The 17,321-nt window shown below is 43.2% G+C and overlaps 1 protein-coding gene across 6 annotated transcripts in view; it reads right to left on the bottom strand.

The window, feature by feature from the left end:
• GRIP1 (glutamate receptor interacting protein 1) overlaps positions 1–17,321 on the bottom strand; it is a 721,542-nt gene that overhangs the window by 14,954 nt on the left and 689,267 nt on the right. For 5 of the 6 annotated variants that reach the window (XM_061206277.1, XM_061206278.1, XM_061206279.1 and 2 more), the window contains 3 exons: positions 16,657–16,813; positions 15,722–15,833; positions 10,810–11,043 (listed from right to left, as the gene is read on the bottom strand). In XM_061206277.1, the coding sequence (XP_061062260.1) occupies positions 10,810–11,043; positions 15,722–15,833; positions 16,657–16,813 (503 nt within the window). Of the gene's footprint in view, positions 1–10,809; positions 11,044–15,565; positions 15,611–15,721; positions 15,834–16,656; positions 16,814–17,321 lie in introns of all 6 variants that reach the window. The other variant, XM_061206276.1, reaches the window with a different exon arrangement.

Below are 17,321 nucleotides of genomic sequence, written 5' to 3'. Positions count from 1 at the left end.
GACAGGAGAGTTTTATGTGAGGTGGGAATGTTACTGAGATATAATTGACATACAGCTCTGTAGAAGTTTAAGGTGTATCACATAACGACTTGACATACATATATTGTGAAATGATTACCACAATAAGTTTGGTTAGGAGGAAGTTTTTTTTTTTTTTTTTTTTTTTGGCCATGCAGCAAGGCATGTGGGGTCTTAGTTCCCCTACCAGGGGAACCTGTGCCCCCTGCAGTGGAAGTGTGGAGTCCTAACCACTAGACAGCCAGGTAAATCCTGAGAAATCTATTTTTTAACGAAAGATTTCAAACATATTCGAGAGCAGAGAGGCTAGGACAATGAATCCTCATATACTCATCACTCAGATCCAACAGCATCAAGAGCTCACTTACTTCATCCCCCCGTCTTTTATCTTCTTTGGGGGAGTATTTTAAAGCAAACGCCAGTCCTCATTGTCATTTCACCCTTACATAACTCAGTATGAATCTCTAAAAAATATAACCACTTTTTTACACAACCTCAGTGCCATTCATTCATTCACAAAATCAGCACTTATTCCTTGATATATTCTAATATCTGGTCTATAATAAAATTTCCCTGATTGTCTCACAAAGTGATTTTTAGAGTTAGTTTGTTCCAGCAAGGCCCACGCATTGGTGTTAGGTCTCTTAAATGTCCTCTTACCTAGAGCATGCCCCCATCCTTTTTTCCCTGTGCTACTGACTTATTGTTGAAACCATGTCATTCACTCTGTAGCATGCCCTTCTGTGCCCCATTTTCCTTTAAATGGAAGTTAGCTCTGGATGCTTGAGTTGAGTCAGAATCAGCTTTGGGGGGAGGGGTAGATCACAGGTAGGACAATGATTCCTATAACAACACATCACCCAGTGTCTAGTTGTCCCACTTTGGGTGGGTTCGGGTGATGCCAGTTTAATTCTTCCATCGTAAGGTTCCCCATTAAACTTCAATTTAATGGTTTCATCCATTGATGACCGTTGTCTGAATCAATAATTTTATTAGGGGTTGCAAAATGATAATCTTTTTATGATCTCTTACTATCTTCTATATGAGCTAGAATTCTTTTGTAAAGAATTCTCATTTCTTCAATTAGTGCTGTTTGGTTACTCTGAAGTACAGTTTGTACAAGAAAGGCAAAATGAATGCTAATTCTTTCCTTTCATTTTTAAAATAGGGAATTAGTGCACTAAATATTTCCAATGGTGTCCCAATGAGGTTTTTTTTTGAGGTGAGGGGGAAGGGAACGACCTTTTTAAAGTACATTATCAATATGAACCTATGGGTTTTTATATATATGATATGTTACGATCAATTGCATCCTTCTTTTGGGTGCTCAAGTTTCCTCATCTTTGGCCAAGGGAAGTCCTTCATATTGACTTCATGTTGTCCTTTTGATAGGACCCATTTGCTCTGATCAGTTATTTGCTTTCTGGCACGAGATATCATAGACTCACCATGAACATTTCCTGCCTTGATTGGAGGAAACACTTCTGGTTTACATTCTAGTCCCTTTCTTCCCATACGCATGTTCCTTTCTCAAAGGGAGGAAGGCGAGGAATAGGGAGAGATGGGTACAAAGGAGGAGGGAGTGGCAATGACAAATAGCTAATATGGTTGGTGACACTCTGCTATTCTTGGGACTCTGTTTACTAGTGGATGAAATTACTCTGCTCCAAGGTCCCTGCTTATATGCCTCTCTTTGGCTTTGTCTGTGGGATCTCCTGTCCTTATGCCCCCTTTCCATCTTTGTTCCTAGTCAGGTTCTCTCTATGTGACAAGCAGCACAGCTGGGGTGGAAGGTGGTGCATTCTAGTTATCTCTGTTCCACTAGGTACAGGTTTGGAGAGCAGTCCCATGGACCCTCTGCATATGGCTGGTCAGTAAGCGGATTGGCGTCTGCTCTGCAAGCCAAGCCATACTCTTCAGTCACACCTGAATCTGAGAGTCACAAAGCCTATGCTTGCAATGGACATTAGGAAGCCCAACTCTGTCTTAGCTCTGAGATATGTTTCTCAATACAGTGAACCTGAACTCTTGCACTTGGGGTACATTTGGTGTGGGCCTCAAGTAATAGTGAAGTTCTTCATTGGTCAGTTGGCCTGTGCTGCTTGGGTGTTTGCTCCACAGGCCAGAACCCAGAAGGGGCAGAAGGATGAGTGTCACCAAATACTGCCAGCACCAGGCAGCGGTAATACGTGAACCACAACAGCAGAGATGGATGTCAACCAGAGCAGGTTAGCAGATTAGCCCATTAACTGTAAAGTCACAGCTGTTGGCTAAGAGGCTTGGCTCTCCTGAGCCTTAGACTTGATGATATAGCTTTATGGCAAACTCTTCAGGATGAGAGGCTAATAAAAGGTTTAAATTTGAAGGTAATCTGTTTCTCTAGAAAGATTTCCTAAGGTTAGAGGAGAGTGAATTTTCATAGCCAGCGCTATGGTTCTCCTGGAAATAGCTTGGAAATAGCAAATAACAAAATGAAATTTTAAAATGACACAGAGGTAAGATTCCAGGAATCAATAATTCACAAAAATAGGATGCACAGCTGCTCTCAAAAGCAGCAACAATAAATTGTGCCATGTAGCTGCTGCCCTCCTGTTTAGCTGGAGATGGGTAGTGTTTACTTCTGATTTATTTCCTGTCCAAAAGTAATTCTAAGGATTCCAAAGTTTAAGTCACAATTTTCCCCCGCAGATGAATCCCTTCACCAGGCACTTTCCTATATATGACTGCTTTTGACCTCCCAACAACTCTGTGCAGTAGAATCATGCCCTTCCTACGAATGAGGACACCGCCCCTTGAACTTGATGAATGGACTTGTCCAGTTAGAATACATAAGCCTGGGGATTTCAGTATTAGAATATCTGACCTCATTTGCTGTGTTCCTTCCACCAAATCATGACTTTTTTTTTCCCCTCGACATACAAATCTACTAGCTGGTCAGGCAGTTTTTATCCAACTGCCCAACCAACTAAAGATGAATAATTTATCACACCTGCTGTATTTCTTCTCATCAGAGCCCTTTTGTGGCTTTCCCCAAGCATCTGGCCAAACTGCTCCCAGCTGCTAAGAGCTCTTCGTGTTCCACCCTAACCCAAGTAAATCAAGACGTTTCTTGTAAGGTCTCCATTCTGTGCTGACCAGAGGATGCCTCCGGGGAATGCACTAGAACACAACGATAGATTTTTCTGTTCTAAAAGGGCCAATGAGTCTCTCAGAACGCAACTCTCTGGGCCAGGATACCGTTCTACGAAACTCAGTTCAGTTTTAACCACTCATCACAGCGCACGCTGCAACGGCCTCTAACCCTCCTGAGAACAGAAGCTTTAACAGGAGGTGGCGGGCTTCACCGTGATTCAAGTTGAGCCTTGTTTTGTATTTCTAAGCAAGTCTATCTGCATGTCTGAACAATGTCCTCGAGGCAAAGATCAGAATCCTAATGCCTGTGTTTTCAGTTTTGACACAAGTGAAAAGCCTCAGCAGCAGAGCCAACTCTCCCCGCTTGGATTTTAATGGCAACCGTGTCTACTATCTTGAGCACGTCAAGGCAAGTGGCAGCCATCCCAGAAGCAGTTCCTAAGCCCTGGCTGCCTCTGTGGCTCAGCCCCTTGCCCGATGGCCTTATCAGAGATGGTTCTAGTATTTCCACAAATTACCGGGCACTTGGGTTTATTCTTGCAGACACCGCTGGGGGAGCCCTGTTCCTTTAAACCTGACAATTCAAGTAATGTTGGTTTTGAGCACAATCCTATACTACCTGTGGGGCTGGAAGAAAAAAATAAAAGTATGGCTTTTCCAGCTGCATTCTTCCAGCCCAGAGGAAGCCATCTTGGATTCTGCCACTCAAAAGTGTGGGTTCCAAGATGAACAGGGTCAGGAAAAGCAGCTGCTGCCTTCCTGTCCGGGAGTCTCGTTGGCAGAGGAGAGAACTGGACGGACAGCAGTGTCAGATGCTGCCTCCTGCTTTCTGGCAAGCATGTGGCCCCATGAGCTTGACAAACGGGGGCTTAACAATGGGAGAGTCAGAGCTTGGATGGTGGCCCTAAGTCTGTGCGTGTCAGGGCTGACTTGGCCCTCGGAGAACTAAGTCCCAAACAAGGAAGTTCACAGTTTTTAAGATCCATGGACGATTGAGGGCTGCTTTCCCAATTCATCTCAGAGCACCTTTGCAGCTTTCATTTCACATCATACCAAAGAGGAAAGAACCAGATCATTCTCCAATTCTCCAGGGGATCAAGCCACGCCACGGGCAGCTGATGGACACCTAGTTACTGTCAGCTCTGCCCCTGGCCCTTTCTACTTGCCCAGCCAGCACCAAGTCAGCCAGCCTGGCAGAGACCGTTCCAGCATCTCAGCTCAGGACTGCCTGCCGGCCCCTCTCCACACCTGCCTCTGCTCTCCGGCCCCCAGGGCTGCTCTGGCCTGGCTCTCCTCCAGCTCTTGACTCTTCCTGAGTCCCCCTGGCAACTTACTGACCTCCATAACCCTCAGGCCCATGTGGGCAAGATGTCCTCATCACAGTTCGAACATGTGTGTGTGTGCTGGGGGTAGGGGGGTTCCCTACACCACCAAGCAATCCTGCAACACCAGCTGAGTGTCCTACAATTCAACTCAATTCTGACATTATCTCCCTGGTGATAGCGTCAGACTCCACAGGTTAAGGGCTCAGTCTTACAATGCCACCTCACCTCCACCCCAGCATTTTAGACAATGGTCTTCAGACATGGGTTGTCACCCGTGCCTTTGACCAACCAGCTATATCTCAGAGGTTCCAGCAGCCCTCTCCTTGGGTTTGACTAATTTGCTAGAGCGGCTCATAGAACTTACCAGATCACCGGTTTATCATAAAATGATACAACTCAGGAACAGCCAGCCGGAAGCGCTGCTTTGGGGCAAGGTTTTCGGGAAGGGCGCGGAGCCTCCGTGCTCTCTGAGCGCACCACTCTCCCCGCATCCCCACGTGCCCACCAACCTGGAAGCTCCTGGAGACCCTGCCTTTTGGGTTTTTATAGAGGCTTCATTACACAGGCACTGAGTCATTGGCCTTTGGTGACTGACTTCACCTGCAAATCCCCGCCCCTCCCTGGAGGTTGGGGGTGGGACTGAAAGTTCCAACCCTCTAATCACAGGGTCGGCTCCACCGGCAACCAACCCCCCATCCTTAAGTGCATCTAAAGGGAACCTCATTAACATAACAAAAGATGCCTTTCTCACTCTCAACACTTAATAAATTCCAAGGGTTTTAGGAGCTTTGTGCCAGCAACTGGGACCAAGATCAAATATATACTTATTATAAACCACAGTGTCACAGGTGGCCTCCTTGATTCAGGGCCACCTGCGTCTCTGGGTGAGAGGCATCCCCTTCACCCATCCTCTGGGCTTCTGGGGATTTGGGGGCAGGAACTTGTCATTCGGGAAGTATGACAAATTACAGCGGACCAAACTCCCACTGCACTGAGCACTAAGAAAGTTGATTTTATTTCCTCATTCCAGGGAATGCTGTGGTTTGACGCTACAAAGATCCTCAAACAAGAAAGAGCTCCATCTAAGGGGAAGAAAGAGGGCAGCCCTGGGCTGGACTGTTATCAATGTCATCCTCACCACAGCCCGACCAGACACGCAATAGACACACAATAGAGCAGAACGATGGCAGAGGAAGAGGTCCAACAGGCTACTCTCCAAGGACCTGGACATTAGGGAAACAGTGACCCTCAGGGAGCCACCTCATTTGTAAAGTGAATATCCCGTAGGTAACAATATTTTACGACCTATTAATAAACACATTTGATCACAACAGAGACAAGCAAAAACATCAGAAAAAGATGAATGATCCCCTAGGCCAGGGCTAGACTTAAGGGAAGCTATTAACATTTCTGGACAGAAGTGAGAGATCAAAAACTGAGATATCAGGCACACTAGACCACTGCCTAACAAGCCCGCCTAAGGGTCATCTGAGTCTAGGGGACTGCACTCTGTTTGACTTAGCATTTCTATGGCTCAGGGCTCAGACTCTGTAAAAGTGGACGGCAACTTACAGAGAAGAGATACGATGCAAACTGAGTTCGGTCCCTCAGAAAAGATAAGTTCAAAGGCCTTGCTTTTATTTCCCTGTAAGTCATTGAGCAGCTTTCATTTTAACTAGGAAATCTTATTTGGCATTCTTTTTTTCCCTCCATGGACTGAGATATATATATATATATATATATATATATATATATATATGGTATAGTTTCTTTATCTTCCCTTTGAACAAGCTTTTTCATCCTGCTGTCAGTCCTCATTAATGAGTTAAAAAACACTTTTTTTTTGCACGAGCCAATCATCTGTTTAAGAATTTTGTTTTTTACATTTTTGAAAAGTAAGTCTTAACAGAATCACAGACAAGGGAAGCTGATTGAAACAATCTATTCTGAGGACTGTCGGGGCTGGATGTCATTACTCATATAAAACATACAACCTAAACTCCAACCCTTGTCCTATAATTCCACACTGGTTGTCAGCTGCCCCTGGTTTTACAAGGAGAGAATATGCTTGTCAGACTGATGTAGTGACTAGTAACTAGACACACGTCCATTTCTCTCTCTAAAGAGATTCTCATTATGGTGTACACCTCCATCTCTGGAGGCTCTAAGGCAGCTGCCTGAATCGTCTTTAAGGCTGGGATCCTGAGGAGATCTCATTTTCTGGGTTTCTGACGCTGTAGGGCTGAGGTAAGACTCTGAATGGTGACTTCACCTGGGAAATGCTATTTGTGAAGTCTCCTCTCCTGATAGCAGGTGATCTCTCCCCTCTTCTGCTAAGTGAGTAAACTGAAGTTCAGAGGAGTGACGTAGCCAATGACTGTCAGATTGTGACCAAACCTCTGTCTGCCTGACAATTCACTGGATCTTGAGTACCAACTGCAAATATTTGGTGAAGAAAGATGCCTGTGCCGGAATAAGATATGTATTTCCATTTCATATTTCCTCTTAAGGCCGAGCCTGTTCCTGAACTGGGGAGAATATTGCAAAAGAAGTGGGCATCAAACAAAACAGAAAATGTTAGCATATACTGTGCAGTCAATTTTTGGATTCATTTACATATATGAATGTGGGTGTATGTGTGTCCTGAATTGTGAGGTAAAATGTATTTTGGACTGTGTCTTAGCCAAGAAAGTTTGAGAGGCAATGGCCTCTGGAGACACGAGTATCACTTCCCTGTGACCCCCTCACTTCTCCACCTCCCGTGCTCCCCATCTAAGTACCAAATCATCACTCCAGCGCCAACTTCCTCCTCCAACCACAAAGGCCAAAAAGGGAAGTGAGGCTGTGGTGCTTTGTTCTCAAGTGTCAGGAAGGATAACTAGCTTTTCAGGTTCAGGAATGAACGGGGACGACCTGACGGAAGACCTGCTGGGACACGGCAGAGCCTCAGACACAATAGCTAGTGTGAAATAAACAAAAACCGTGTAGCCTCTCTCACCTGAGCTCTGTATTTTCATAAGGTCTGAAGGAAGGAAAGGTATTGGTGAGGAGGGCTGGATGGAAAAGGAGGGGCAGATAATGGAGAGGAAGTTGAAACTCAAGAAACTGGAAGATTAAGCCCACGCTTTATTCTTTCTGTATCAGGAGACGGAGTGGTTTTTGCTTTTTGTTTGTTCTCCCCAGGAAGGGGGATGGATACCGGCCCATTCATTCCTATCCTCTTGAGGCAGTTTCTAGTGCTAGTAAGAGTTGGTAGGTACTGGCTTGGACACGGACAGATCCACAACTTGTTCTCATGGCCAGCTTTCACCAAGTGGCACACAGCCACGAGAAAGATGGCAACTGGAAAATAACACCAAGTGTGTTCAGAATGGTGTGCTATTAACCCTACCCAGCCTTTCCACTCTGGTCTTTGCAGCCCCCTTGGGAATTCCTCCACTAGGTCTATGTAGAAAAGTCCACCCAAGGGGCTCAGGGAACTGAAAACCAGCCGTCATTCCACTTGCCAAGCTGTGCAGTCTTGACTTGGGGTTATTTTTAACTTGAGGAAGGGATGTTTTTCTATTTCCCTGGTCCCCTCTCCACACCACCACCCCCCAAAAGAGTACTTTTTCCTCACTTCTGTGAAGGTTTAGTACAGGCTAATAGCACCCCAATGGGAAGATAACTCAATTGCATCAACAAGGCACTGTGCCTTTTCATGGTGTCAGGTAATCCTCCAGTGTTCAAAGGACGCCCATAATCAAGACACAAGCGCAATTACCAGTCTCTGCTCTGAGTAAAGTGACTCTTCTAATGACTATTTCTCCTCTCAAGCATTTCAAAATTGGAGAATGTGTTTAACAACAAACATGTGGATGGCCTATCAGGGTAACTGAATTCACTTAAAAAAGAAAAGATACCCGAGACGTGAGCATAAACCACTCCCAGAATTCCATATTGTCAGGCAGCAGGCTCCTCCGCTACATTTTCACTTAACAAGATCATTTTGGGTGTCTTACAATGCCCAGGACACCACCTACTTCTGAGCATCTTATTTTGTTTGGTATCAATCTGGAAGAAGAGTGACGCCACATGGGAAATGCACTTACTGCTACCATTGAGGGGAAATGACTGAAGTGAAGGAAGAAAGAAGTGCCCCATTTATTAGGTCAAGTGGGTCCAGCGGAGTCTGTGATCTGTGGCCTCTCAATTCACAGCCCCCCACACAAATGTTCCAAACAGTCCGTCCTCTGCCACTCATTGTGCTGCTAAACGCATGATTCTATTTTCAGCACATTTTTTAAAACCGCAGCTATAACAACCTGCACAGCCAATTGACTGTCGTTATCTTTGCTAACTGCTTTCAGTACAGGAGGGATGGGGAGACAAGCCTTTGGTATTGCTGGGCTATCAGGAATCTCCCTTTGAGGAGACCGCTTCACTCCAGAAGGAAAAATGGCTCTATTTTATACTTGCTATTTCCCTATCCTGTAGCTGGAGGTAATACATATCTGCTAAGAAGCATTGTTGTGGGAGGCTAAAAATAGAAAGAATACAGCACGCAGGAGGCACTCACTGGTATCCTTTTCCTTTGGTGCTGAAGGAAGGTGGGTTACCCAGCATGCTCCCCTCTGCCTGGGCAGTAGACTTTTAGATAAGAGGGGAAGGCAGGGTTCCTAAATAACCGAGGGAATCAGGAAGGGCCAGCCCTTTTCTTGGTACAGCAGAATTAGCAGTGACTAAGCAGCTTCTGCAATTTAATCACCAATGGAGTCCTTACAGCCTCCTAATGGTGTTTGTCAATTAGCAGATTAGGATATGTGACAGGTGGTGAAGGCTGGTGTCTACCAGACAGATGTCAATTCAGGGTAACTGGATAAACTAACTTGTGATATGGGGCTAGAGCTGGGTCCCCACCCTAAAGTGTCAGAAACGTCTTTGCTTTTCTATAAAGTCTGTAATGCCTCTGAATGCACAAGGCTCTCGTTGGCAGATCTGCACTCCCTCAGTACACTATCTGTGACATCCTTTTGTACATGTTTCTGTGCTTTGGAACGCCTTCCCATCCTCCACCTTCCTGCGGAGTCAACACCTGCATCTAGGAAGGCTTTATCGTTCCTCTGTAGTGGGTTCAGGTTCCTCCCCAACCCCGCCCCTGCCCCCGCTGTCCCCCAGGGCAGCCTAGTCTAGCGTCTATTGTACTTATCCCACCATCTTCCTACTGTTTCCTGGACTGTCTCCCCATTAGACCATGTGCTCCCTGGGGATTTATAATACATTCTTTAAGTAAACGAATGCACAGTCTATGCATTGAATGAATGAACGAATGAATGAGTGATGAAAGAATGAACCCAGGATTGGAACACAGAATTCAGAACCCAACTTCCTATACAATCTTTTCTTTCACTATAGCCTTTGTCAGCTGCAAAACAGCTACTTTTAATAGTTAGGGAGACTGAAGTCGTTAGAGGAAAAAGGGAGTAGTTGGCCTTTACCTCCTCTCAACCTGACATTTACATGCTCTTCTGGGTAAGACAGATAACTTATCTCCAGTTAACAGATTATTAACTACAGAGAGGGTCTTGGCTCTCGGGAAAAGTAGGGTGAGATTGTTACCAGCTATACATCCTTATGTATTAGCAACAAAACAACAAAAAGCATTAGAGTTCTACAAAAGAAAACCAGAGAAAGTTCCCTCCCACCGCTTTCCTTGGCCTGGGTTCCACAGACACTGTCACCTACACGTGCCTTGTTCAAACTCTGCCAGCAACTCAAGTTCAGCTCTGTTTGCAGTCATAGGTTTTCTTCCATGAAGCAAAGTGAGGCAACTATCACAGCAGAGATGGAACATAACCAGGGCTTACCCTGTCCTGACCCAAGACATCTAAATCATGTCTCAAAGAGAACTTCATGTCCCCTGAATAATATAACCGTCTACTGAGAAGTCTGTAACTGATAATTAAGCCTTCCAGCGTCACCCCTGAAACCCCTTTTCAGTGACACTGGGAGTGTACGACATTTAGAAAATCCTTCCCCCTTTCCAATGAAGTTGGAATAACAGACCAACTCATTCAAGCTCCACGTGACACTAGAACCTCAAACTTCTGTGAGAAGATTTTGGCCATAAATACATTTCTGATAAATTCACTGCTTGAAAGCCAGTGTTCCCCGTTTTATGAGATCACCTCTCAGAGATCACGTTTTGAGAACAATCGGTCTCTGATGATCTGCCTTTAAGCTCTAGCTTCTCTCCTTGGCTGAGCCCACAGTAGAATGTCATGATCATGCTTGCATCAGGGTGGCCACGCTGAACAGAATGTGACGCTAAGGGAAGAGAAGAGAGTTTCCTGACCTTGTGCAGCTCCACAGGCGTTGGGGACATGATCTCCTTCATTTCCTGCTTCATTTTTCTCAGGGTGACAGACTTCCTGCCCACATCCGAGGGCAGAGTGTTGCTCCGAGCGGTCTGGCTGTAGTGTGGCCGTGAGCTGCTCCGTTCCTGGAAGCTGGCCTGTCGCCCCAGCTGACTGCGAGGTGTAGGGGCCTCGTGATTCAAACTCATCGTGCTCCCCGACATGATTGTTGCCTGTGGCATTGACAATTTTCAGAAACAATTAAGCCACGGACTAAGAAAAGCGTTTGGTTGCACAACATGAAGCACATTTCTCCTTCTGCCCAGTCAAAATACGGTCTCTTCAGGGCATAACCAAAGGCTGGAGAATGGACGTACTAATTGCACCATGAAAGTCAGGGAAAATGCTTCGCAAGTGACATTTATAATGCACAACTCAAATCCAATTTAAGTACTTAAGCCATTGAGTTTATTTAATCAAATACCACCCCTGGCAGTTTGGAGGCAAACTGAAAAGCTCTAACATCTGCTTACTGCAAACTACATTTTAAGCATTAACTTTCCACTGAGTGGGATCTAAAGATGGGATTCACGAGGCAACCTTCAGTATATCTTACAGAAATGAACTAAGAACTCCTCAGTGGGGACCAGGCTGACCCCATTTGCAGTGGTGCCTCTAGCCCCACCTGGAGGTAACAATGGGCTGAAATGAGGCTATTGATAACAAAGGCGAGGGCTTCTACTGAATGCTGGCTGCCTAGCTCTGGCATATTGTCTTTCCTTTGGCCACGTGGCCGGCCGGAGAAGTCTGTAGATCACTAGGTCTCCACATCATTTGGCGTAGGTCAGTGTTTCTTAGAAATGACCTTTGTGTAAGATCCTCAGAGAGGTTAAGGAATAATCATTTATCACGCTACCGTATTCAACCCTTTGCTCAAAAGTGATGAGACCTGGATTGGATTTTACCAGTGAATTGAGAAGGTTGTTCAGTTTCAAATATGTTCCCTGCATAATACACAAGGAATGGTAAGATTAGATCTCAAAAATGACTGAGTCTCAGAAGTGGAACAAAAAGAGCATTTGAAACCAATATCATGCTGGGAATGCTCATTTCTCATGGTTAGAGGATGCTAAAATTCTGAAAATATGCCTGTAGCCAGCTCTGTGTTCCTCCATATGATGGTTATATAATGGTATACCAGCATCAGTGAATCTGCATGAAATCATGGATACAGAAAACAAATTCCACGTGCCACATGACTGGCTACAACATGATCTAGTGGTGTTAATACCGATGCTAAAAGTAACAGAAGTGTAATTTGTTAAGTCCTTTGAATGTATTCACGCATTTAAGCCTCACAACAACTTTATGAGGTAAGTGCTGTTATTCCTCCTAATTTACATGTGAGGAAACTGAGGCACAAAAAGGCTGACGTACACAAGGTCCCATAGGTAGTAAATGAGCCAAGTGCACTATCTAAAATTACTGATCAGGAGGGAATACTGCAAAGTGAGTAGAGTTTTCATTTGTTATCTTGCTAAGATTTATAATTCCAAGCTTCACCTGGTGTTCAGCTATACACATGCCACTAACAAGATCTTTGAATGACAGCCAAGTATTAGCACACAGGTACATATATCTACAACTCTGTTGAAAAAGAAACAAAACAAGTGAACTTATCAATATCATGACTAGATCAGTTATCTTACTGATAATTTTGAAAAAAACAATTGTAAAAAAACCCTTATGGGTCATTGAGCATTTACAAATGCTAAGTACCACATATGTGTGTGTGTATGTAGCATACCATTAAATACTTATAATAACTCTATATGGTAAGGTATTATAATTATTATACCTCCTCATTTCACTTAAGGAAGGGGATGCCTGGATAAGTGAAGCAACTTGCCCAAGAGTCTGGGATTACAACTTTAGCAATCTGTCTCCAAAACTCTTATTCTTGACTATGAGGCTATATTGGTTCTCAGTCAAGTATGAGGTTGAAACACATAAAACTGACTTTTTTTAGTAAATGAAAAAAAACCTTTAACATTTATCCAGTGTGGATTATCCATATAATGGTTTATTTCAGATAAATCCCCTTTAAATTGAAACCTTTCTATTACTAGCTTTGTTGGTAACATGGGACATCCTTTTATTTTATGGCATTTAACTCACACATATCATTTCCTTGTTTAATCTACTGTTACTGACAGCATCTGATGATTGTTTTCTTGCTGTGGTGACCATCCACCTATTGTTTTTACCTATTTAGACTAGTTATTTGCTTTGTTAACATTTATTTTTAATACTCATTTTTCATTAGACCAACAGGAAACACATTGGAAGTCAAATAATCACTACAGCCGGGAGGCAACACTTCTGCTTTGATGAGCCTTAGCCACAACAGAAGTTACAATCTGATCTAGAAAGGGTTCTAATGGAAGCAATGACAGACTATCAAAAGGTCTTCAGGTCGAGTTTTCAAAGGATAGATTGTTTTGTTTAAAGTGAATGTAAATTGATTTAGTGATATTGCTGAAGGAATATTAAAATTAAAACACAAATACAAACACTAAAATAAAAAGTAATTATTTAAGGTTTTCTAGGATTTGTTTCTGCTTCAAGAGTATGTATTGCCTGTTTTCATTTTGCACAATTCATAATTTATATTATACTTTTTCAAAATTATTAGTGAGATAACTGGTATACATACAACTTAGGAGGAATACGTTCAAGAGTTCTCTATCTGACATTTAGTTAAACCTTCTTCCTATGTTATACTAAGCAAAAAATAGTTAAGGCAGTATTCATTACTCAAAAAAGTGGCAAAAATAATTTCTATCAAACATTTATTGTGTCATGTTCTATGTTAAGTGCCGTATAAACATTAGTCATTATAATTCCCATATTTTAAAGAAGAAATACCTGATAAGGAAATTAAGTAACTTGGCCAAAGTCTTAGTCTGAATTTTTCTCTTTTGTTAAAACTATATATTTTTCAGCGCTAAAGCTGAACCTAAATTATTGCTAGCAATGGGGAAAATGACTAGTATAATTTTCATTTTCATTTCAATTGTAATCATTTTTCATCTTAGCTAATCTTCTACATTTGTTACAGTTATAGTATGCTTTAACTTTTAATGCTGGATATAAATTTCTTATGCAGGAACCTAGCTCCAATAATATTTTTTGCATAGTAGCTTTTGCAATCAAGGGAGCAGAGTTCATCCAAACTGATAAATGAATATTCTTTGTGCTAAAAGTGTGAATGAGACTCTAATTTATGGATTTGTCAATCATTCTTCCTAGTTGAAAACTTTAATTTCTCTTTGGCTTATTAATTCAACCCATTTTTTTTCCTGGATGTATAATTTCGAGGGCCACACCTGCCTGAAATGATGTTAGAGAAAACCTATTGGCTCCTGCAACATGACTTCTATGCTGACGGATGTTGTTTCCATTAGGTAACTCAATGTCTGAGTGAAAACACAACTTCATTGTATTACTTTTTACATCATCTTCATTTTTCCTAATGTAGAAGAAGCTATTAGAAGAATAGCTGCTTCTTCAAAAGAGAAGTATTTCAAAATGCAAAATGAAAAAGGCATATGAGCCAAAACATGCTTTGAAAAGCAGGAATATGTTCAAAAATTGTGAACTGAGATCTTTATTCAGTTTGGGAGAATGCCGATCCTTCTCCATACGGGAAGTGGTAAAAGTTTAAATAAGCCACCTGATACTTAAGCACTCTACTTTTTCTGAAAGTTTCATAAGAGGGAATCAATTGCTAACATCTTAATTTATTTAAATTTTATAGGATTATCCATCTCCAGGTCCTTTAACTTGTGCACTGAAGCTGCAATTCATGCCAGGTAATAATCATGATGTTTACAAATTCAAACTAATATTTTTCTTTATAATTCTCTTTGCAGATTCACAAACATTAGAATCACATAAAATATCCACACATGCATTTGAGAAGCAAAATAATATAAAGATGAGTCATCATTTTAGAATTGCAAGAGTTCCACCCCATTAGGCCATTCACATTCCTTATGGTGACTTGGGGACCTCATATGACATCAAAATAAAAACGAAACTTTTGCCACTTTATTTTTTACAGCTCAGAAAATTTAAAAGAACATAAAAGGAAACAGTCCAGGACTTCCCAGACCGAAGTGTGAATACCGTCAGCAAATTTATGGCTTGGATTAAAGAACTCACCAGGAGTTCAGCTATTATACTCCGTCTCTCTGCAACTCCTTGAATTCACACTAAGTTAACACAGAATCAGGATTTGCAATTAACAGCAACGTGGTCTGTAATATGTTGGCTGCTTTTCAAACAGACTGGCTTTTTTTCACCAGCTGCACTGTCATCTACTTTAAGGGCAAAACGAAGTAAAATAAAATTTCCTCTTATGTTCCTCTTCACGATCAAATTAATGTCTCTACCAGGTACAAATGAAAACATGCCAAAGAAACCTTTCTAAAGCACATAAGAGAATGAGAGATGCCACTGCTGGGAGGCTTAGCTCGCCCCGAACGAGCCAGTGGCAAACAGGTACAGTCAGGGTTAGCAGGGAGCGATGGCAGAAGCCACAGGTCAGTAAGCTCGGGGCGGGGGGGAGGGGTGGAAATGGGGAAAGAAATACTTTTAACTGCATTGGATAAAATCAAATCACTGTCCAGACGGCAAGGGGGCAGGGAAGGCAGCTTCACAAGCAAAAATATAAACATAAAGGGTAGCTACCAAGAGATTCATGTTTCTCAAAGACACACGCCTGTCAGCTTTCTCCTGTGGAAAGGGTTAAAGCTTTTAAATGAACTGGTGTGATCAATGCCAACTCAAAAGGACCAAGAGAAAAAATGAATGTAGAAACAATAAAAGTAGCAGGACCGAGGCTACCTCGAGTTCTCTGAGAATTCCTGATTGTCCACAGGTTTCCAAATCCTCTAGCGCTTGAGACCAGAAGTTCTCCTCTTGCTCGGCCTCTGCGCTGTCGGGAGCCCCTGTAAAACTGTTGTGAAAAACAGTCTGGGTTAAGAACTTGCCAGACATTTTTTTATTATTTTTTTTGGTATCCAGAATCTCTCTCTCCTTCATCTCACACACAAAATAGAGATTCGTTTTGGATCTGGCTTTCTTCCCACTGTGGCCTCCAAGTCAAGCCAGCTCCAGTAGAAGGACGCTTTAGGAAACTCAAAGTATCTCAAAGACCAGAAGGACCATGGTCTTACTAATTGAATATCAGAGTATTCACGGCTGCGTCAACATGGCACCCGTGGGAGTATCTATCTGCTCTGTCCACAGGGAAAGGGAAATCAAACTTTTCTCTAAGAGAGAAAAATATGTTTTCCCCACTCATTATAAACATCAGTATAGAGCCGTTAAGTGCTATCGCTTTTTATGAATTTCCTTAAAATATTTTGGTAAGGAGCAAACTGCTAAGATAGACCTCTCAGTTAAAAATATGGAACCCTCAGTTAAAAAAAATTTTTTTTTCTAATGTAAGGTAATGTGAAACTACCTTCTAAATGAAAGGAGAGGGAACTAGTCATAGAGTGAGGACACGGTTTACAGAAGTAGAATTTCCTCATGTGCTACTGTTGTTTTCATTCAGGGAAACTTAGCTCTTGCCCTGTTGTGTTGTGGAGCCCTGGCTCCCACTGGGCAGGCCCAAGTCTTCGAATCTGGGCATGGGGCCAGCACGGATGGTGACAGTGGCTTCACACAATGCTTCCAATGCTAGCAGTAGGTGCCACCGGAAGTAGGGAAGTTCACATCTGGCCCAAATGACCCGGAAGCAGTTGGGACAGGGCAGCAGTTAGTGAAAACCTTACCCACTGACTGTGGACCGGTCCCAGTCTTCGTTACTCAGCCCCACATCTGGGTAAGTCTGGCTTCGAGGCTTAGTGACTGGGGACAAACTGCCTCTCTGTTTGGGACTCCTCCAGTCATAGGTGTTGAAGTTGTAGCCTGAGGCCTGAAAGCCAGTGCCTGAAACAAAAACAAGGCATTATATTCTATTTTAGTAACCTGTCTTTTTCTGTAGTTTCCATTAGTTTGTTCAAGGGGGCTGACTTTAACAGAATTTGGGATCATGAAGGCCATCAAGACAATACTTAAATCTTACATTAAAGACACATTCACACCTATTATCCCAAATGAATCTAACAACAACCCCGAGGTAAGACCCTTAGACCCGAGCAGGAGGAGCCACAGTGCTGGACCTGTGCTTTCTGTGGCTCCTGCCCTCCTCGGTCGGGGTGAGAAATCTGCTGGGGGCCTGGGGGCGGTGGTGGTGGAATATGCCCAGACCTGTATCTAACCCTTTCTAGTGCAAGCTCCGGAAGGTCAGAACCCTGACTTTCCTGCCCAGACACCCTGTGTCCACTTCCAGGGTGGAAGTCTGTCCTTCTGACAGTGGAATTTGCCAACAGATGTGGGTTCCCGGCCCAAGGAGTGGCCAAGGGGCGCTGGTTGCAGGGGTGTGGACCAACCGTGG

Source organism: Eubalaena glacialis, chromosome 11, assembly GCF_028564815.1.
Source record: "Eubalaena glacialis isolate mEubGla1 chromosome 11, mEubGla1.1.hap2.+ XY, whole genome shotgun sequence".
Classification (NCBI taxonomy): Eukaryota; Metazoa; Chordata; class Mammalia; order Artiodactyla; family Balaenidae; genus Eubalaena; species Eubalaena glacialis.
The sequence above is the reverse complement of the archived record's forward strand: the minus strand, read 5'-3'. Positions and strand labels throughout refer to the sequence as shown.